This window comes from Mytilus edulis, chromosome 2 (assembly GCF_963676685.1).
Source record: "Mytilus edulis chromosome 2, xbMytEdul2.2, whole genome shotgun sequence".
Taxonomy (NCBI): Eukaryota; Metazoa; Mollusca; class Bivalvia; order Mytilida; family Mytilidae; genus Mytilus; species Mytilus edulis.
The window spans coordinates 5,133,609-5,155,825 of NC_092345.1; the positions used below are offsets into that span (position 1 = coordinate 5,133,609).

Below are 22,217 nucleotides of genomic sequence, written 5' to 3' on the forward strand. Positions count from 1 at the left end.
CAAAGAAACCATGCACATATGACAGACGGAAACTTTGTAACATAAGGTATCGGTATAGCCTATACAACGTCTGAAGCATGTACTAATAATTCACGCCGTATTGCAAAGGAAAACCAGGATTACAGAATTTCATCTCTTGTTAATTATAACTGATGAGTACTGCGATGTTAAATGAACAAAGAGGTTGCATAAAGTAAATCACCAATCGTAATTAGATATTGGGAATACAATATATGCTGTTGGTATGATATCAAGACCAATAACCGAATCCTAACCTGTGTTACTGTATTGATTTCATTGAGGTAACATGTACGATGTATTCTTTATTGAAAGTCATGAAAACTTTGACGAAAATTTTCCTTTTACAGGAGTTGTTTAGTGACTGCATGGCATATGTTAAAATTGCTTATTAGCTACGAATATTGCTGAGTTAAGGTTCTGTTTTTTGTCAAAGAAGATATTATATTTATTTTGTTTGGGGTTTGTGACTCGAAGGTCGAGGAGTTTGCTTCCGCATTGATGTTTACCCATTTCTGTTATTGAATGACGGATGTACAATTACAATGTCCAAGAATGATAAATGAAAACAGATTATGGTCATTTGTTTTTAATATGTACCATCTTTTCAATACAGATATCATATAGATGACAATGTAATAAGTAAACTAGTATATATATATTTCATAAATATAGCACTTTATTTGCTGAAACAAGAAAGAACAATAGAATATACATTCACGTATTTCTACAATATTTTAACAATTCGATTACTTTGAAAAAAAATGTTCATAAATGAGAAACCACTATAACAGCTCTGTTTCTTTTTAAATTAATGTTAATATACATTTCTAAACGTATTTTGTTGTGGATTGATAAAAAAATAATCTTCAAAGTAGTCTTTAAATGTATATATGGTATATATGGGGTAACTAGAGCGCAGTGAGATCCTAGGAATTGCATGTCGGATTCTTATTCAAATTTCTACAATAAGATTGGTGACGTCTGATCACAAATGTGTAGGTTAGTTCCGGGTAGGTACCAACTCGACAGGGATATGTCTTTTCACGTCTGGTGGCACATTTACTAACGATCTCGTACTCTTCATGTTCATAATACATAGACATATCGATCGACGGCACATTTATACCTATTGGGAAGAAAATGTCCAACATCACTTTGTCGTAGGACCAGGACACAAGTTTGAATTCGCATTCCCAAACGTTACCGGCCATTCCCTCGCAGTGTTTAGACATAATCATACTCTCAGGACAATATGTCACATCTCCATTCTTTTTAATTATTGCTTTATCCTCGAAGTCCTTCGTGAATTTCCTATAGTAATGAAAAGATCATGATAAAGCTAAGACATAAAGAATTCTAGTGGCAAATATATTAGAGAAAGCTTCTTCAAACATGTTGACGTAATATGAATATCAATCCTATGTTTTCTATGTGTTTACACTTTTATTGTTTTACTAAAACCAAGTATGATTTTGGATCCTTAAAAGATGTCAATTAAATCAGCTGAAGATGGCAAATTTGTACTTCATTTATTTAGAAATTGCTATTTTTATACCATTTCTGTTCTAACAACCTTTGGTCGTTGATTTTCAACGTTTTAATAGTTTGTCAGGGCTTTTTAAAGCAAATCATACATGTATTTATTTAAAGCATAGCTGCTCATATCTACATCGTTTTGTTTTGTTAGCAATCATTCTATATCACATTTTATAAGAAAAACAAAAAACTGACTCAATGTAAATAAGGAGCATATTTTATAATCAGTAAATAGATACTTATTGTCAAAACGTAATGACTGGTACTTAAACAACTAATACTTACTGTCCTAACATAACAATATCTGGTAACCAGATAATAGATGAAGGTAAACTAACTCTTGGTTGTCCTCTCGGCCATGACAGTCGTGGGTCGTTCCAGGTGATACATTGCAAGGCGTCGAAAGCAAGCATCTCATGATCCTACAATTATAATACCGAAGATTCATGTAAAAATTAACTACCACACTTTCTGGTAACATTTATATATAGACATGTAAATATCAAACAGGACTAATTGACATTACATTTATGATTAAAACGGGATGATTGACATAAACATTAAAACACAAATAATAACTATTATAAACGAGTTGGTACAAACCATCAGTTATATTAAAAAAAATAAACATAGTAGAATTCAAATGTGATGCATGTCATGTAACGTCTTTAAAACTTCCTCAGCGATTATCTTTCTTATCTTTCGTAGTGCGCATGTTCTAAGTCAGAAACGTCTTCAGTGATTGCTTTCTGTAATACATTTTAAAAGGCTTTCCTCATTTGAGGAAATTTGTGTCCAATAAAGATCTTTAACCTCTGAAATTCATTGGCCACATTTTCCAGACTTGGGATGACTTAGATTGCGACATGTTGTTGACTCTTGTCTAGTTTTTCATTGTTTGGTTAACTTGGTAGACTTTTATCTGCTATACGGACCAAAGGAAATGTAGGATAAACGTCAACAGGAAATATCAAAGAAAAAAATTATAAATAAAAAATACATTAAAAATGCATCTTCATCTACACTTACAAATTTCACCATTTCTTTTGGAATTAAAGAATGGGTCACCTTAACAACTGGATCGATTGGTCTCACAAATTTGTTGTATCCCTTAAGAATTGAAGTTATGATGTCGAACTCGGACACAGTTCTTTCTAAATAAAAAAATATAACATACATCCATTATCTATAAATGAAAAACATGATAGTTTTGATAAGACATGCAGTTATACATTAAAACAAAAAATCAGTTTTAAATACAACAGATTACAAGAGGTAAATTAATGACTTCTTATTTTAACAATGATAAACATGTTTTTTTACTATAGATATTACAATAAATAAATTGTTAGATATTACAATAAATAAATTGTTACACGTAATAATCTGGAAACACTTGTATCAGATACCAGAGGAATTTGTACAACGAGACAGAGAATTGGATTGTAAATTGACATGGGATGGAGAATGGGACTGTAAACATACCTATTGGAGACAACTGGATGTTGTTGGTTCTAACGGTAGCGCTACCATCTGTAGCTTCACATACATAGTTACCAGCATCACTCATGTCAACATTGGATATTCTCAATGCCGGATTGGATATGGTACCTCCGGACATTTTACCGGATATTATAATATTAACGTTGTCATGCTTCCAACTGATCCCAGTGGGGTTTCCGGCAGTAACTATACAGGCTAGTGTAACAGTTTCCGTTTCAGCAGGATTATAGAAAGTTCTTGGCGCCGTGATGGACAGAGACGCTACAAAAATGTGCCTATGCATTACATGGATTCAAGTTTAACGAACAGTTTAATTTTGTTACCAAATCATCATATTTGGATGTAAATTTCTTATTACTTTTTAAAATTATGTATAGAACAAAAGGAAAGGCTTTTTGCTGTAATAAAAAAATAAACAGAACAAAACCGCAATGACACTGTTTTTAATTCATCCACAATCACCTTGTTCATCATAATATATGCAACTACTGATTTTACACGTGTATCTACTAATCTTATAACTTATAATATATACTGCAGCTGTGCTATTTGAGCAGTCAAATTGCATTAATGACTATATTTATATGTGATATACAGTCACTGACCGTATATCACCTTGTTTATGACGTTGACAATGCTTTTCCATAGAGTTTTATTTATGACGTCAATATAAAATACAGGTTCGCGGCAATTTTACGTTGTCCGCTTACAATTAAAGAATGACGGTTTTCACCCTAAATACTTCATTTTGAACAGTTATAAGAGTTGCAGTATATAAGGGAGCTACCATTTGATTTTGATGGGGGGGGGGGCTAGGATGAAAAGTTTTGTCCTGCCTTTTTTTTAGCTGTAATCTCTGTCCTGCCTTTTTATTTTTCACTCTAATCGGTCCTGCCTTTTTTTTTTTTTAGTTTATCCTGACTTTTTTTACCTAAATTGTTGTCCTGACATTTTTTTTTTGCAAGTGTCACATCCTGCCCTTTTTTTTTAACTCAAAACTCCTGTCCTGCCTATTTTTTTCAAATTTCATCCTAGTGTCTACTAAACTTTTATATGTGTGTCTACTAAACTTTTATATGTGGGTCTACTAATCTTTTATATGTGTCTACTAATCTTTTATATGTATATGTGTATCTACTGGTGTTGTATGTTTTATATGTGTATCTACTGATCTTATATGTGTATCTACTGATCTATTATGTATTATATGTGTATCTACTGATCTTGTGTGTGTTGTTTGTGTATCTACTGATCTTGTGTGTGTTATATGTGTATCTACTGATCTTATATGTGTTATATGTGCATCTACTGATCTTGTGCGTGTTGTATGTGTATCTACTGATCTTGTGTGTGTTGTATGTGTATCTACTGATCTTATATGTGTTATATGTGTATCTACTGATCTTATATGTGTTATATGTGTATCAACTGATCTTGTATGTGTTGTATATGTATCTACTGATCTTGCATGTGTTGTATGTGTATCTACTGATCTTGTAGATCTATGTGTTGTATGTGTATCTACTGATCTTGTATGTTATATGTGTATCTACTGATCTTATATGTGTTATATGTGTATCAACTGATCTTGTATGTGTTGTATATGTATCTACTGATCTTGCATGTGTTGTATGTGTATCTACTGATCTTGTAGATCTATGTGTTGTATGTGTATCTACTGATCTTGTATGTTATATGTGTATCTACTGATCTTATATGTGTTATATGTGTATCAACTGATCTTGTATGTGTTGTATATGTATCTACTGATCTTGCATGTGTTGTATGTGTATCTACTGATCTTGTAGATCTATGTGTTGTATGTGTATCTACTGATCTTGTGTGTGTTATATGTGTATCTACTGATCTTATATGCGTAATATGTGTATCTACTGATCTTGTATGCGTTATATGTTTATCTACTGATCTTGTATGTGTTAGATTAGATCTTATATGTTTTATATGTGTATCTACTGATCTTATATGCGTTATATGTGTATCTACTGATCTTGTATGTGTTATTTGTGTATCTACTGATCTTGTATGATTGACTGTTGGTTGCTTAACGTCCAGTGGCAAATGTCTCATGCATATTCAGGACGAGAACAAGTTCACAATAAATACTATAGGTTGGTCTTGAAATAATAGAGGCCATCTTTAATGATGGTCGGGGAAAATTTGACTGCCACTGGACAAGAGGGGATATTGGATAGGGACAGAAATGTTGCCTTGCAACAGGTCACCTACGGACCCCTCAAAGAGTTGTTTCAAGGGTTCTTAACGTGCAAAGAGCGTGGCAATCTCCTTACACGAGGCATCGGATTTAACGTCCCCAATCTGACCGGACGTGACTGCAAACTTTATACATCCCGCACAGCCAAACGGAAGCCCCACTTCCGAAAGCGTTTTACTGCCAGTCGGAAGAAGACCAAGTGACCATATTTCTATTCCCCAGTCACCGGCCTTTGGGGCAGTAATCTTGTATGTGTATCTACTGCTCTTGTATGTGTTATATGTGTTTCTACTGATCTTGTATGTGTTATATGTGTATCTTCTGATCTTATATGTGTTATATGTGTATTTACAGATCTAATATGTGTCTCTACTAATCTAATACTTACATCTTACTGTCAGCTGCATACTTGCAGTCTGTTTACTGTTTAATGTTTGTGGGTGGAAGACATCACAGTACATGATTTGTTGATTGTGTATCATGCTTGGTGCCCATGTCAAGCGCCCTACAACTCGATACGAACCGGCAAAGGATTCGAACAGCGAGTTTGTCGCTAGTTCATTGGTAAACAATTCATTTCCAATCCTCATTGCAAGAGTTTGCGCAGGGAATGCACCAGTAGACGTACATGTCCATGTATTAGACGAACCAGCTGTAACCGATTGTGGGCCGACTAGAATGGGCTGTGATGGCGTTGCTATAGAGTAGAAAATAAACTAGAGGCTCTAAAGAGCCTGTGTCGCTCACCTTGGTCTATGTGAATATTAAACAAAGGACACAGATGGATTCATGACAAAATTTAGTTTTTGTGATGGTGATGTGTTTGTACATCTTACTTTACTGAACATTCTTGCTGCTTACAATTATCTTTATCTATAATGAACTTGGCCCAGTAGTTTCAGAGGAGAAGATTATTGTAAAAGATTACTAAGATTTAAGAACTAGAGGCTCTAAAGAGCCTGTGTCGCTCACCTTGGTCTTGTGCATATTAAATAATGGACACGGATAAATTCATGACATAATTGTGTTTTGGTGATAGTGATGTGTTTGTAGATCTTACTTTACTGAACATTCTTGTTGCTACAATTATCTCTGTCTATAATGAACTTGGTCCAGTAATTACAGTGGAAAATATTTTCTACAAATTTACAAAAATTTATGAAAAATGTTAAAAATTAACTATAAAGGGCAATAACTCCTTAAGGGGTCAATTGACTATTTTGGTCATGTAAACTTATTTGTAAATCTTATTTTGCTGAACGTTATTGCTGTATACAGTTTATCTCTATCTATAATAATATTCAAGATAATAACAAAAAACGGCAAAATTTCCTTAAAATTACCAATTCAGGACAGTAACCTAACAACGGGTTGTCCGATCCATGTGAAAACATCAGGGCAGATAGATCTTGACCTGATAAACAATTAAACCCTGTCAGATTTTCTCTTAATGCTTCGGTTTTTGAGTTATAAGCCAAAGACTGCATTTTACCCCTATGTTCTACTATTATCTGTGGCAGCCATTTTGGTTGATTGGCCAGGTCACGCCACACATTTTTTAAACAAATTACCACAATAATGATTGTGGCCAAGTTTAGTTTAATTTGGCCCAGTAGTTTCAGAAAAGAAGATTTTTGTAAAAGATTACTAAGATTTACGAAAAAATGGTTAAACATTTACTATAAAGGGCAATAACTCCTAAAGGGGTCAACTGACCATTTTGGTCATGCTAACTTATTTGTAAATCTTACTTTGCTGAACATTATTGCTGTTTACAGTTTATCTCTATCTATAATAATATTCAAGATAATAGCCAAAAACAGCAAAAATTCCCTAAAATTACCAGTTCAGGGGCAGCAACCCAATAACGGGTTGTCGGATTCATCTGAAAATTCGAGGGCAGATAGATCTTGACCTGATAAACAATTTTACCCCCATGTCAGATTTGCTCTAAATGCTTTGGTTTTTTAGTTATAAGCCAAAAACTGCATTTTACCCCTATGTTCTATTTTTAGCCATGGCGGCCATCTTGGTTGGTTGGCAAGGTCACGCCACACATTTTTTTAAACTAGATACCCCAATGATGATTGTGGCCAAGTTTGGTTTAATTTGGCCCAGTAGTTTCAGAGGAGAAGATTTTTGTAAAAGATTACTAAGATTTACGAAAAAAGGTTAAAAATTGACTATAAAGGGCAATAACTCCTAAAGGGGTCAACTGACCATTTTGGTCATGTTGACTTATTTGTAAATTTTACTTTGCTGAACATTATTGCTGTTTACAGTTTATCTCTATCTATAATAATATTCAAGATAATAGCCAAAAACAGCAAAAATTCCCTAAAATTACCAGTTCAGGGGCAGCAACCCAATAACGGGTTGTCGGATTCATCTGAAAATTCGAGGCAGATAGATCTTGACCTGATAAACAATTTTACCCCATGTCAGATTTGCTCTAAATGCTTTGGTTTTTGAGTTATAAGCCAAAAACTGCATTTTACCCCTATGTTCTATTTTTAGCCATGGCGGCCATCTTGGTTTGTTTACAAGGTCACGCCACACATTTTTTAAACTAGATACCCCAATGATGATTGTGGCCAAGTTTGGTTTAATTTGGCCCAGTAGTTTCAGAGGAGAAGATTTTTGTAAAAGTTAACGACGACGGACAACGGACGACGACGGACGCCGGACGACGACGCCGGACGCCGGACGCCAAGTGATGGGAAAAGCTCACTTGGCCCTTCGGGCCAGGTGAGCTAAAAAGTGAGTCAATGAAGAGGAAGACAAACTCGTCATAGTGGATTAACCTCTACACAATATCGCTCAATACTAGATGTTTAATGAGTACCAAGCAAAATGAAAAGTATTGGACTTTAGAATAATCTTTATAGAATCATATTTAAATATTCCTTTTCTAGGTCGTTTGCATTCTAATTTTAATAGGGCAATTCATCTTCAATATGAAATATTAAATATAGAATACAAGAAAATTAGCAGGTATATTTCAATACCAGCTAGTATATGCTAAATCGGTTAATGTGTTCTTTCCCCTCTGGCTAACGTTAGAATCCGATATATAGATATCGTTGATACACAGAGTACACCAATTCAGAATCTACTTAAATGAAAACAAGAAATCACGACATTCAACAAATTGGTTTCTGTGCTATGTATTACCTACCTTTTGGCGATAAAGTAATTGTAGTGGTGTTTCTGGTAACCGAACCATCTGCCCCTGAACATATATATTTGCCACCATCCCTTAGTTGTACGTTAGTGATGACCAAGGAAGGAGTCCCCACACTTCCTCCTGAATATCGAGCATTCAAAGCAATAATTAATTGTTGATCGTCCTTGTACCATTTGATATCAGTAGCAGTACCGGAAGTTATTCGGCATGTTAAAGTCACACTGGTGGACGTCATGGGTGTATACAAAGTCGATGGCGCGATCACTGCCAGTGGGGCTGAAAATATTGAAAACGTAGAATTAAAACCAAACATGTTAAATCACTTACACTTTGTACTTATCATTATATTTACCGAGATAACTCAGTTAAGGCAAAGTTGGCTTTAGATCGATTTTGGCTATTCATTTTAGGTATTTTTGACATATAGCTCTTCAACGGTTTCTGTACTTATACATCTTCAGATTTCAATTGTTTAGCTTTGAGCGTTCCTGATGAAGGTAAATCCAGAAAAGCGCTTCGGATGCAAGAAATTATCAAACGTGTTGTTTTCAATTTTTTACCGAAATGATTTATAACAAACCTTTCCAAAAAAAATCGGTTTATAAATTGAGTTTTCACAAAATAAAAACAAAAAAAACCCCTAATTTTTAAACTTCTTTAAGAAAAGTTGGTTCCAAATGCATTTTATCGCTATTTTGTGCATTTTTCCTTTGATCTTTTTACGTTATAATGTTTCATATCATGCTACTCGCTTGAGATGGAAAATTATTGCTAGAAACTAAGCAGGCACGTGGCGTTTCTAACGAAATTGACATGAAATTGACAACATCGTCATAGGTAAAATAGTGATAAACAGATTATCATTGATCATCTCAACTCGATTGCCTTTCTCGCTTTCGCCGTCCCGGCTCAAGCGAGAAAATTAATCTGGTTAAGATGATCAACGATAATTTATAAGTATATTTTACGTCTATTTGTGTATAAAAACTAATTAAGACTGTAATCGATCCTGGCTTTCTCAATCGGCTGAATCATACATTAAAAAACCTCACAAATATGTTTGTTTAAATACGGTTAACAGAAACCAAATCATGCGTATTTTTAACTTGAAATGACCTCTCTTTTGACAGTCTTTATGAACCGAAAATTAAGAAATAATTGATGCAAGCTATACTTTATTGTAGTTTTAACATGGGTAGGCATTATATTCGTAATTATTTTGCCCGAGCTAAGTGCTAAAATAACATGAATATAATGCCTACCCATGTTAAAACTGCATCAATTATTTCGATTCTGACTAGGACAATTAAAGTAATTTCTATGTCCGATGTGTATAAGGGTAACGCGATTGTGTAGGCTCTTCCAGGAACCTCTTTTTTGTTTTCAGAGAAGCAAACAGCTAGCTGGCACTGATCTTTCAGAGGGCGGAGTTTTGGAACAGCCAGCATGAACGGTTGTCGTATCTAGGTCAAATATGTCAATTTCGGAATGCATCACATTACAGTCATGATAAATGAATTAGTAAAAACATGTGCATGATAGACATTTAAGAGTTTGGAAGTGTTTTAAGTTAATGAAATATGTTAATGCATATCAAATTAATAAAAAGTATTCTTCTGCAGTAGTCAATATACGCATGTGCAAAAAAATATTATTGGATTTAGAGCATGGGTTTATTCATAGAGCGAAAGAAGTACGCCATATTAGAATCTTATTTAGACCATCCGTTTCATTGGTTATAATTGCGGGGCCCGAGATATGTTAAAGCTGTTGCAAAGAGTTAAATTGGGTCAGATAATAACATTTATAGTGCTCACTGGTTATGTTTAACAAGTTAAGAATTGCAAACTTCATTGGAGGTTTATGAAAGAATGAAATACATTAGTAAAAATCTGAGACAGTTTCGGAGGTCCAACTTAATTTTACTGTCAATGCAGTTATTATTGTTAACTCTTAACAACGTATAATGCAATCTGATTAAAATAGAGATCATGTGTAAAGTAGTTATTTACAAGGACCTGAACCATTGCATTATATAAACTTTGTTTAGACCATTCGTGATCCTCCGTCTGCTTGTTTAAATCTTCAAAGACTTGTAGACCGAAACCTCATTGGCTGGAGCAAATATAACCAGTAAATGTAAAATGGAGTATAATTGTCAGATTCTTGTAAACACAGAATATGTATGTTATTGTAACAAACTTCAGTTAATTATTTATATGATTTATTTTACACCTAGGACTATATTTTATGTTATCTCTTATTTTCACTAACACCGGTAATCTAGTTCAAGCAGACCTTGTTTATCACGTGATTACGCACCTATTGAAATTTAACAGGTGAGTCTCAAATCAGTCGGCACATGATCATTGAGAGTAGCACACGTTTGTGCAGTTGGGTTTGTGGTTTAGATAGCAATTTGGACATTATAATTGTCAGGACAGGACATGGATGTCCAAAGGCTAATTGAAACAACACTCAGGTAAGTTATTTTACTTTTATCCTGCAATTGGGTGTCCTACTATACAGATACAGCCCTACAGATATCGCTATACTGTATCTGTATACTATACAGATATCGCTTTAAAGCTCCGCCCACTGCCGGACTGAGTATTGTTTGAACCTGTGTGACCTCAGAATGTGTATTCCAGTTGCATTCCAATGACGATGACAATTGTCGATTTCAAAACTTGAATGTGTATGATTGTGTTACAAAATCAACCATGTCAATTTCAGCATGCATGTTTAGTGAATGTCAAGTCTGAAGCGTAGGACAACTCGTATACTTCTGTTTCAAATTTGACAATGTTTTGTTATTTGTTTTTACTGTTGAAATTAGTTGTTATGTTAAAATAGATAATTATTCACCTTGAGCGATGTATTATTGTTGACCATTTGAGATTCTTTTTTGCGAACCCGTCTTCAGCGTAATGTGTGATTTTGATATTACTACGCGGGCCTCAAGGGATTACAAATCTAAAATAAATGCTTAATATTTTAGTTTTTGTGTCTTTCAAAACACAAACAATATACAGAATTAATTGCAGGATAAAGACAATAACTGTTTAGTGTCTTTAAATATCAGCTGTATTTGTACTCGGCTCGAAACAGGTGTAGTAGCTCGCTAAAAGCTCGCATACACCTTGTTTCCTAGCCTCGTACAAATACAGCTGATATTTAAAGACACTAAACAGTTATTGTCTATATATTTTATGGTACATTGAGGTCAATTTGCTGTCGAGATGATATTTCTTGCTCGCGGTCCAAATGTACGGATAATTGCCATATTATTCATATTTATAGATAACGTAAGTAATTTTTGGGTTCAATTATTATTTTGCAGGGGTTTTTAGGCCCGGTTTTAGTGTGCGTTGGCACGTTGCTAATTGTCGACTGGTCGGAGATAATGGTGTCGATGAATTAATGGTGTCGGGGTTAAAAATGGTAACAACTCGGTGATATATTGGTTGGAGTTACAACGCATGGAGGCGGTGATAAATTTATAGTCCGTTTCTATTTATTTGGAGCAAAAAGTCCGTAAAATTATATACATTTTTAGTTGAGAAATCGAGAAGTCCGTGCAGTATTTATGCAGTTTAAAGCAGTTATAGTTTGTTATTCAGCATTATATTTATTCATACAAATTTAGTGTTCTCTTCAATCAATTTAGAAGCAACCAGATATATGTGAAAATTAGTTAATTCGTCCGTTTAATTATAAAGAGAAATTTAAAGGGGAACAACCCAGTTCATCATTTACATCTACAGTACGTACAACGAGGAACGTATCCGGGCAGTGTGCGGAAAGTGTGCAGGCCGAAATTTGTTTGATTTATGTTTATTTCATGACATTTTGTTTTGTTCCGTGTGTGTTTATTTAGTTACATTTGTGTTCTCATTTCATATTACATTTTTGTTGAATTTACTTTATTTTGTTTTGTTAATTAAATTTATATTTTAATTTGGTTTTGTATGACATTGGCCACCTGACAATTCCCAAAGAACTTACTTCGTTACAGTTATTCAATGTATAACTAACCTTGCACAGATAGAACAATATTTCTGCTTCTTTTTGTGTCAATACCATTTGTCGCGGAACATGCGTATTCGCCACCATCCGATAGCGCTATGTTAGTAATTGTCAAGGAAGGAGTCTGGACACTGCCTCCAGAGAAATGATTATTTGAACCAATTTGTAATAGTTGGTTGCTCTTGTACCAATAAATGTTTGTAGCAGTACTGGTCACTTCACACTGTAGTGTTACACTGTTTGACGTCTGGGCCGAGTACGATAATCTAGGCGCGTTCACCTCCAATGGCTCTAAAAATAAAATTAAGTAATATTTAAAACAAAAGCAGCGCTTAATTAAGTAACTAAATATACATTATTGTTTATTAGCCAGCTGAGGACCTACCTCCGAGTGCCGGATTTTCGCGGTGTGATGAAACCCCATTGTGGTCTCTGGTTGTTTTCTGTATTTTTAACCGGTTATTGACTGTTCACGCATTCCCCGTTTCCTTTCTCAATTTGTATAAAGGTTATGACCTTTTTATGTTTTTTTTTCAACGGAACATGATATCTGCATCTATTGATTAGCTGCCCTAGATATACTTACTATATACTGCATATCTATCTATAATTGATTAATGCACTAGATATACTTACTATATACTATTATAAATATGGTATTGGTCAGGGGGTTCTGTAAGACGTTGTTGAAAACTCGACATTCGTAAACTGCAAACTGATCTCGATCACTAGCTGTAAATGTATAGGTGTTTGTCGTTAAATCGCCCACAGTATTGTAAATGGGTGAAATCTCGTTTTCGCCTCTGTACCACTTGACACTGGGTGCTGGAATACCACGTTTGGAGGTACAAGTCAACGTGATAGTGTCACCAATCTCAATTCGTTCTTTTGACGAAGTGATAACAGGACTGCCGGGTGGTACTGAAAAAAAGTTAGGTTGTCATAATGCAGTAAATTTACATTCAGAATCATATATGCATGTGGTATAGAAATGTATATAGTCTATATAGATAATAAGGAATGAACCATACAATTCGGTGTGAAGAGCAAGTTCTTTTTAAAAAATTCATCAGCCGCCGCTGCCATCGGAAATAACATACCTGTCTGGATTTTTAACTGTCAAGGAAAGACTAAACAGATATGAATTAAGTCCCCTGTCTGCTATGAATTTTTAAGTCTTTTACAATTAGAAATTCCAACAAAAAGGTTTAAAAAAGGTCTACAAGATTCACTTAAACGACCGTTCGTTTCAGTAAGCGCATGTTTGAAGTATCATGAGGTTGAAAAAAATTTCATCCAAAACAAAATCCAACTAGGATCAACTAGGGGCCTTTTTAAGAAGTCTCAATATTTAGATTGGTAGGTTTATTAGTATACTTTGATACGCACCGGAGAGGTCCAGAGTAAAACGATATGTGCACTTACTGTATTGTTAATGCATTCATCAAAGCTAAAGACATTGCACGAAGTATCTATCTAACTGACATACTTAGAACTATGCGGATATAGGGGTATGGCAAAATAGTAGTGCAATTAATGAACATTTGAGCACGCTCGCATACCACACGCCCCTACATTGTCAGTTGGCAAACAAAATCTCACTGGACTTCAAAGACTCATAACTGCTCCAAAAGTCAAAAGCCTCTCTGAGAGTGGATCGTAACCCTTGGATAGCGAAGATGGTTGAGGAGGAGAGTGGATCGTAACCATTAGCTAGCGAAGATGTCCAAAAGTCAACTGATAATAAATTCTTGTTGATATTATGTCCTTATTAATTACACATTCATGAAATACTGTTGTGCATGTTCGGAGGAGTTACGATGACAAAACTTTAGCAAACGTGTATTTAGGTAAAAATTATAGGTTCAAAAGGGCATTACTACTAGACAAAAATATAGAAAAAAAACTTGTTTCTGACCACTTTCATCAGCAATCACGGCTGGGACAATATCAGCACTTATTTACATGGAGTAACATAGACCTTACCTTTAACTTTGGTAATCGCGTTTTGTAAAATTAGCAATAATCTTTACCTTGGGCAATCACGGCTGGAACAAGTAGCAAAACTAAGCATATCAACAACTTGTCCACTCCGTGGTCTGTTTTCAGATCCATTGTTAAAGAAAGATGCTTGCTGAAAAAAATAGTGGATACAAATCAAAACTTTTAAAATAAATCCCTATACAAGAAACAATTTCGTTTTAAATTTTGTATTTTGAAAATTGGTACAGACACATCCCAAGTATAAACAAGAATGTGTCCCCAGTACACGAATGCCCCACTTGCACTATCATTTTCTATGTTCAGTGGACCGTGAAATTGGGGTAAACCCTCTAATTTGGCATTAAAATTTAAAAGATCATATCATAGGGAACATGTATACTAAGTTTCAAGTCGATTGGACTTCAACTTCATCAAAAACTACCTCGACCAAAAACTTTAACCTGAAGCGGGACAGACGGACGAACAGACCAGAAAACATAATGCCCCTCTACTATCGTAGGTGGGGCATAAAAACAAAATAAAACTTTGGCATATTTTGGCTGTAATATTGATTCACTTATAGGGTCTTTGCATTAGAAATAAACACATTTATTCTAAAACAATTAAGTTGTGTGCATAATAAGGGTTTGTTCTTATAAATCGTATAAGGCATTATAGTAAAAAAAAATGTAATTGTCTAAGAAAGTCTTTTTAAAGTCATAAGAAACGAGTGACCGGTGAAAAATAATGTTCTTCAATTCTTAAACCAATGCATACAAACATCATAAACTTAGTCTTCTGTGCTCCAATTTATCATTTTTTTCGTGTAAACTTCGTATAATCGTCAATTTTTTTTTCAATCTGTCAGTGTTGTTGTGAAAATATGGCAGGTAATTAAAGTTCGTGTTCTGAAGCCGAAGTTTAACGATTGTCACCTGTTTGTCAACAATTGACGAAAAATAAACAAAAAAACATGGAAATTGAGCACGTGTTTAACATGTAAATTCAGATAATAGTTTATTTTAAGGACATCCATGCGTATTGTGGTCACCGGATTTTTACGAGATGGGTCACACTGAGGTCACCTTGCATACGGAAAATATATCGGGGGAATTGCTTGCTGGAAGGAAGCAATTCAAATAAAGTAAACTTCTTCTAAATATGAATAAATTAAAGAATTTTCTTCAGAAAAAAGTATATGTACATAAGTTTTACAATGAAAACTATCGATTGAGTTATAAAAAACATATGCATTATTTTTTTTTGATTTGAGGTTTCTTATGACTTTAAGTTAGCGCCTTAATCGGTTATTGATCAGTCAAACAATATCTCCCCGAGTTTTTAGACAAAGCTGTATCCCGGATTAGTATTAAAGGATGCCAGGAACTAGATCAAGTATCCAGTGTCTTTTCTGTGAAAAAGATGTTAGGGAGAATGTACTGTTAACCGCAAAAAAAAACCAATTTATCAGTAAATTGAATTTATTTTATCTAACTTTTATTAACAACTTGAAGACTTAATTGTTTTCTAGTTCTAAAAAAACCGTGAGTTGACTGTTTATTTTTTATCTGAGAATGTATCGTTTATAATGTAATTAATCAGCAAAGAACAATTTCCAATAAACATTATTGATGTCTTAAGATTATCTGTAGACTACTGTACAGGTAAGTCTGTACAGAGTAGTTTTTGAAGTGATATAATAAGGCCATATTTGTCATGATGAACCTTACACATTTATGACAAGGTCATCTCGATTTATTTGTATTAAATTGTTACATCGTATAAGGTCCGTTTGAATTACCATAAAATGTTAAATAAAATTGAGAATGGAAATGGGGAATGTGTCAAAGAGACAACAACCCGACCAAATAAAAAACAACAGCAGAGGGTCACCAACAGGTCTTCAATGTAGCGAGAAATTCCCGCTCCCGGAGGCGTCCTTCAGCTGGCCCCTAAACAAATATATACTACTCCAGTGATAATGAACGTCATACTAATTTCCAAATTGTACACAAGAAACTAAAATTAAAATAATACAAGACTAACAAAGGCCAGAGGCTCCTGACTTGGGACAGGCGCAAAAATGCGGCGGGGTTAAACATGTTTGTGAGATCTCAACCCTTCCCCTATACCTCTAGCCAATGTAGAAAAGTAAACGCATAACAATACGCACATTAAAATTCAGTTCAAGAGAAGTCCGAGTCTGATGTCAGAAGATGTAACCAAAGAAAATAAACAAAATGACAATAATACATAAATAACAACAGACTACTAGCAGTTAACTGACATGCCAGCTCCAGACTTCAATTAAACTGACTGAAAGATTATGATTTCATCATATGAACATCAGGCACAATCCTTCCCGTTAGGGGTTTAGTATCATACCATCATAACATATATGAGAAGAACATAACCCGTGTCATGCCAACAACTGTTTTTAGAATAAATGTGTTTAGTTCCGATGCAAAGACCTTATCAGTGACTCAATATTAACGCCAAAATATGCAATCTTTAATGACTTTACAACAGTATCGTAATTATATCCCTTCTTAATAAGTCTATTCAAAGGTTTTGCAAGTTTCTGAGGTGAATACTGACACCTTTGTGCTTTATAAAGAATATTTCCATAAAAAATTGGATGTGAAATACCTGAACGTATTAGAAGTCTGCATATTGAGCTATATTTACGAATGATGTCTTTATACCGATGATAAAATTTAGTAAATGTTTTGACTAGTTTGTGATATCGAAAACCCTGGTGTAATAATTTTTCAATAATACATAAATTACTCTCGTTAAAATCTAAAACATTGTTACATACACGAGCGAATCGTACAAGTTGAGATATATACACCTGGAAAAAAGTATTGCAACACCAAATTAAAATTCAAATTAAAAAAATACTTTTTATTTTTTTATTAAATGATTTTTTGAAATAGAACTAGTTAAACATTATTTAAATATCACCTGAGTTTAATCAATAAATATCGACTCTTTCAGTTCTTATCTGCACATGCAGCTACTGTACTCGTAAACACTAAAACAGATGTTTTAATCCTCATTGTTTTCAACACTTAAAATAACCAAGTTTATAAATTTATGTTATTTACACCTTGTAATTGGTCATCCACAACTCATAACTGCAGCAAGATGGCAGATATCCAGCATGAGGGAAGCAGGTATGCCGCTGTGATAATTGCACGTAGTGTGGTCATCTCCATTCCACTATAAGTCGTTTTGAGAATAAAATCCAGGCAAGAAACGATGTTAAAGACCTTCCGAGGTCAAGAAGATCCCCTATAACATCTGCTAGGGAAAATTAAGCATAATGAAGGTTGGTCAGAAGGAAACCCATTGCAAAAAATACAATCCTAAAAAGTGAATAATGACCATACAGGAGCCTTTAAGCAAGAACTGTTCAAGATCGGCTCATCGCTACTGGTTATCGTGCGATAATACCATTTCGGGGACCTTTGCCTACGAACAGACACACAGATGCCCGTATCCAATATTGTGCAGAGCTCGCCAAAGTTGGAAATTAACGTTGTGGAGGAAGATCCATTGTTCAAATGGAATTCGGTTTATCTTCCTTGGCCCTTTCGTAGCCCGAATTTGAACCATATCGAGCATATATGGGACACTGATGGGCGTAAAGTGCACGAAAGGACACCCCAGTTCAAACAGGTCATGAAATAAACAATACCTTGTGTCAAGAATGGTTGCTGCTAGCTTAGCAACAAATGAGTCGACTTATGGCAGGAATCAGAAGACATTAAGATGCGGTTATCCGTTTGAATGGAAGCTGCGCACAAAGTACTAATTATTTGGCGTATATCGACCAACCATGATGTGAACAATCATCTAAATAATAATTTTGAAATGTCTGACATTGTAAAGTTCGACTACAGTAAAACTTGTAAAATGCATTTTTTTGTACAAAAAACACTTCATTTTGTTATAAAAATTTTGGTTCGATAAAACCTTTTTTTTCATACATTTTGTGTTCGTTTTAAAGCCAATGTTATCATTAACTACGTTTCGATATTATTTTACAAATGCTTTATCATATTCCATCCAAAATAAGAGACTGATTTTTCAATTTTTAAAAAATCAAGGTGTTGCAATACTTTTTTCCATGTGTATATAAACACCGTAAGATGGTGACAAGGGAACGTTAACATCTAAAAACGGATAATTAACGATAGGAAATGAAAAATCATCACTTTTATCATAAATTTTAGTATTCAGCTTTCCAGTGTCTATTAAATTTCCATCGTTTAATCTTTATTACATGTCAAACGGTTTTGTTAGTATATTTCTGTCTGAAAATCAGTGTCTGACGTAACTGAGTTATAAAGCCAGTAGGAAATAATTGAAGATAGTTCAACAGAAATGCATTCGGGTATCAACGGTGCAAACCAAATCTACACAAACTTCATATAGAATGCTGCACTTTTGTTTTGCTATCATTAGGAGGAAAATGACAACATCATATGGATGTACATTGTTTTTATTATATATATTTATTTTTTTCATTTACTAGTCTGAGATTACTCTGACGTCCAACGGTTGTTTTGCTAGACAGTCGTTGGACGTCAGAGTAATCTCGGACTAGTCATTTACCAGAACGTTTTCTTGTGGATAGCGTCCTGGATAAACGGGACATCCATTGAAAAGAAAAATCCAATGCTGCATTGAAAACAAAAAAGAGGTTTCCTATTTGGTTTCAGTACCAAAATACTTAATACATGTCTAATGAAATTATGAATGACATTTACCAGTCGCTGAGATTGAAACATTAATAAATGAATAGAACTTTCTTGTTAAAATAAAATCATATAACATTTATCTTTTAGGATTGAGCATTTATTTGTAATTTTGATATGCTTTCAATACCTCGGAGTATCAATGTGCATTTGTCTTAAATAGACATACAATTTCTATACTTATCATTAATTTTAAATTAAAAAAATATGTGCTTACCTTTCGATGTTCTTTGTCACGTTAACTTTGGCAGACTAACAGGTGAATGAAAATCGTGACTATATATATTGCACGTGAAAATTGCTCATGTCACGGGGATTTTTCTCGTTGGTTTGTTTACATGATATCTGTTCACAAATATCAGTTGAAATTAAGAAACCAAGCAACAATAGAATAACTTTATAAACTATTTTCATTAAAAAAATAAAAAAGGGCAAACAGGTGGAAATATTTGAGTTGAATTATTTCAGTATTTTAGAAGTTCCTTACTTAACTATGTATTCGTTTAAAAAGATTCGTTCTTCATTCGTTGAAAGTATGAAAATAAAATGAGCTAACCTCTTAATTCTTAAATTATTTTTGTGTTCAATAACCAAAGATTTTTAAGCAATGTTTTGAAACCTATTTTTCGTTTGATCGTATTTATTTTTCTGAACAATTGTATTAGATGGATTTCCATCGATTGTCTGTTGGGCATTTTCTTTATGCATTTTCAAGTACTCTCATCTACGCCTCTTTTTATCAAAATATCGCCAATTCACACAATTAAGATTATGGACTGAAAACAATGCGTGTATAGCTGACTATGCGGTATGGGCTTTGCTCATTGCGTTGAAGGCCGTACGGTGACCTATAGTTGTTAATGTCTGTGTCATTTTGGTCTCTTGTGCAAAGTTGTCTCATGGGCAATACCACATCTTCTTTTTTATATGTAAGAATATCAATCTGATTGTACTGCCCGTCAACGATCATGAGCTGTGAAGCATTAAGGTTCATGTCCGACCGTCCGTCAGTCAGTTGAATCAATTTATTATTGGTCTAGTTAATAGTTGTTTGCCATTAAGTTTGGCGTTAAATATTATTCTGACTGGTATGCCCCCCAGGTACTATAGTATAGGATGCTCGTGTTTACAGGTCCGTCCGTTAGTCCGTGCTATACATCAATTCAAAATCTTAATATATTATATGTGATCATTGTGGAGTGATTCTATTAAAATAAATGAATTTTTTTTGATTTGGACTAGATTTTATATTCATTGATTACATTGAACCTGAAAAATGTGAGCGGAACATTGAGTTCAATGAGTTTTATATTCACAATATATTTATAATACTCGTAAACTTGGTCATGTTAACAAAATGCATATTGTTTTGTTATTTAAAATTCATAAGACTCTAGAGAGCTAAATCATTCTTGTAAGTTTTTTTACAGCCGATTCTATTGGGTTTGTAGGCAATGCCTGTATGGTAATATCTTTTGTAAGCTTGCGTGCTAACTGAACCGTGAAGTCATTATTAGGTTATTATATTGCCCTTTATATTGCCCATAAAAACTACCTTTCTTTCGAAGTCGTCTTGTCCTGCAGGCAGATGTATTGGTTACAGTGGAGATCACTTCTAACCTCTCATTAAATCTGTCAGAACTGTTCTAGAACAGTACGTAGAACTGTCAGCCTGACACCTTTTAGTCAGTTCTAGGTTAGAACTGTTCTAGCTAGAACTGATTTGGTCAGTTCTACCTAGAACTGATTTGGACAGTTCTAGCTAGAACTGATCCTGACAGTTCTACCCTAGAACTGATCCTGACAGTTCTACCCTAGAACTGATCCTGACAGTTATAGCTAGAACTGACCAGATATTTGGTCAGTTCTACTTTTAGAACAGTTCTACGGTTAGAATTGATTTCTAATTCTACGGCTAGAATTGATTTTTATAAATTCTACGGCCAGAATTGATTTATAAATTCTACGGCTTAAATTGATTTATAAATTCTACGGCTAAAATTGATTTATAAATTCTACGGCTAAAATTGATTTTTATAAATTTTACGGCCAGAATTGATTTATAAATTCTACGGCTAAAATTGATTTATAAATTCTACGGCTAGAGTTGATTTATCAGTTTTAAGAACACTTTGCCTCAATATAAAGGGTTGGGTAAAAAAGCGATTTAAATTATATAGAGTTTGCTATTTTGCCGGTTTTATTTCAGATTTATAATCGGCAAGACTTAGGCAGCAACCATTTGATTTTCTGGGGGGAAAGGGGGGTGGCTATGGTTTGTTTTGGAAAAAAAACTTTGTTTCCAGTTTTTGGTGAAAAAAAATAATTTGTTTTGGACCCTGAGAAAAAAAATTTGTTTGTTTCATCTTCAGCTGCCACTATATGTAATGCTAAAATTGAAAGAAAAAATTGTTTTCGGTTTGTCGCTCAAAAAATAGATTGTTCTTCGCCGAAGTCGAAAAAAAACCATAGCCCCCCTCCCCCCAGAAAATCAAATGGTTGCTGCCTTAGAGAACATGTTTAACCTGTTAACCCCGCCATATTCTGCATGTATGTGCCTGTTCCAAGTCAGGAGCATGTAATTCAGTGATTTTCTTTTGTTGATGTGTTACATAAATTTTTGTTTTTCTCTCAATTTTTGTACATAAATTAGGCCGTTATTATTAGGGGGGGGGCATTATTATTTGAATTGTTTTACATTTGTTATTCCGGGAGTCAGGATGGCTCATTATCACATAACAAAATTATCGGACCTCAATAACCAATATAATATCCGTTTATGAGTAGTTTTCATACCTCGGACGACCTGCTAAACAAAAATCTTTTGACCGCATCAATCTAAACTGCCTTTATTTGCTAATTCTTTCTGCAAATCTATATAGGTGCACAGTACTTCAGTTTTAATGTTAGGTCTAGAGGGACTGTAATATACAAGTTACAGCAATTTTGGAAAAAAAAT

The 22,217-nt window shown here is 34.1% G+C and overlaps 1 protein-coding gene and 1 long non-coding RNA gene across 3 annotated transcripts; one reads left to right on the forward strand and one right to left on the reverse strand.

The window, feature by feature from the left end:
- Positions 1 to 591: 591 nt before the first annotated feature.
- LOC139511283 (neural cell adhesion molecule 2-like) lies at positions 592 to 19,606 on the reverse strand. Of its 2 annotated transcripts, XM_071297896.1 has the most exons (10): positions 19,476 to 19,606; positions 14,543 to 14,643; positions 13,146 to 13,430; positions 12,519 to 12,800; positions 8,472 to 8,756; positions 5,682 to 5,990; positions 3,043 to 3,321; positions 2,587 to 2,711; positions 1,843 to 1,979; positions 592 to 1,332 (listed from the first exon to the last, which is right to left on the reverse strand). In XM_071297896.1, the coding sequence occupies exons 2-10, from the start codon at positions 14,622 to 14,624 to the stop codon at positions 948 to 950; spliced, it is 2,169 nt and encodes a 722-aa protein (XP_071153997.1). In that variant the 5' UTR covers positions 14,625 to 14,643; positions 19,476 to 19,606; the 3' UTR covers positions 592 to 947. The 2 variants fall into 2 exon arrangements, with proteins under 2 accessions (XP_071153997.1, XP_071154000.1); XM_071297899.1 differs by lacking the exon at positions 5,682 to 5,990 and having other exon boundaries at positions 875 to 1,332.
- On the forward strand, positions 10,830 to 12,024 carry LOC139511284 (uncharacterized). The gene is made up of 2 exons (XR_011661993.1): positions 10,830 to 10,962; positions 11,824 to 12,024. It is a non-coding gene; the product is annotated as an uncharacterized lncRNA (long non-coding RNA).
- Positions 19,607 to 22,217: the final 2,611 nt, after the last annotated feature.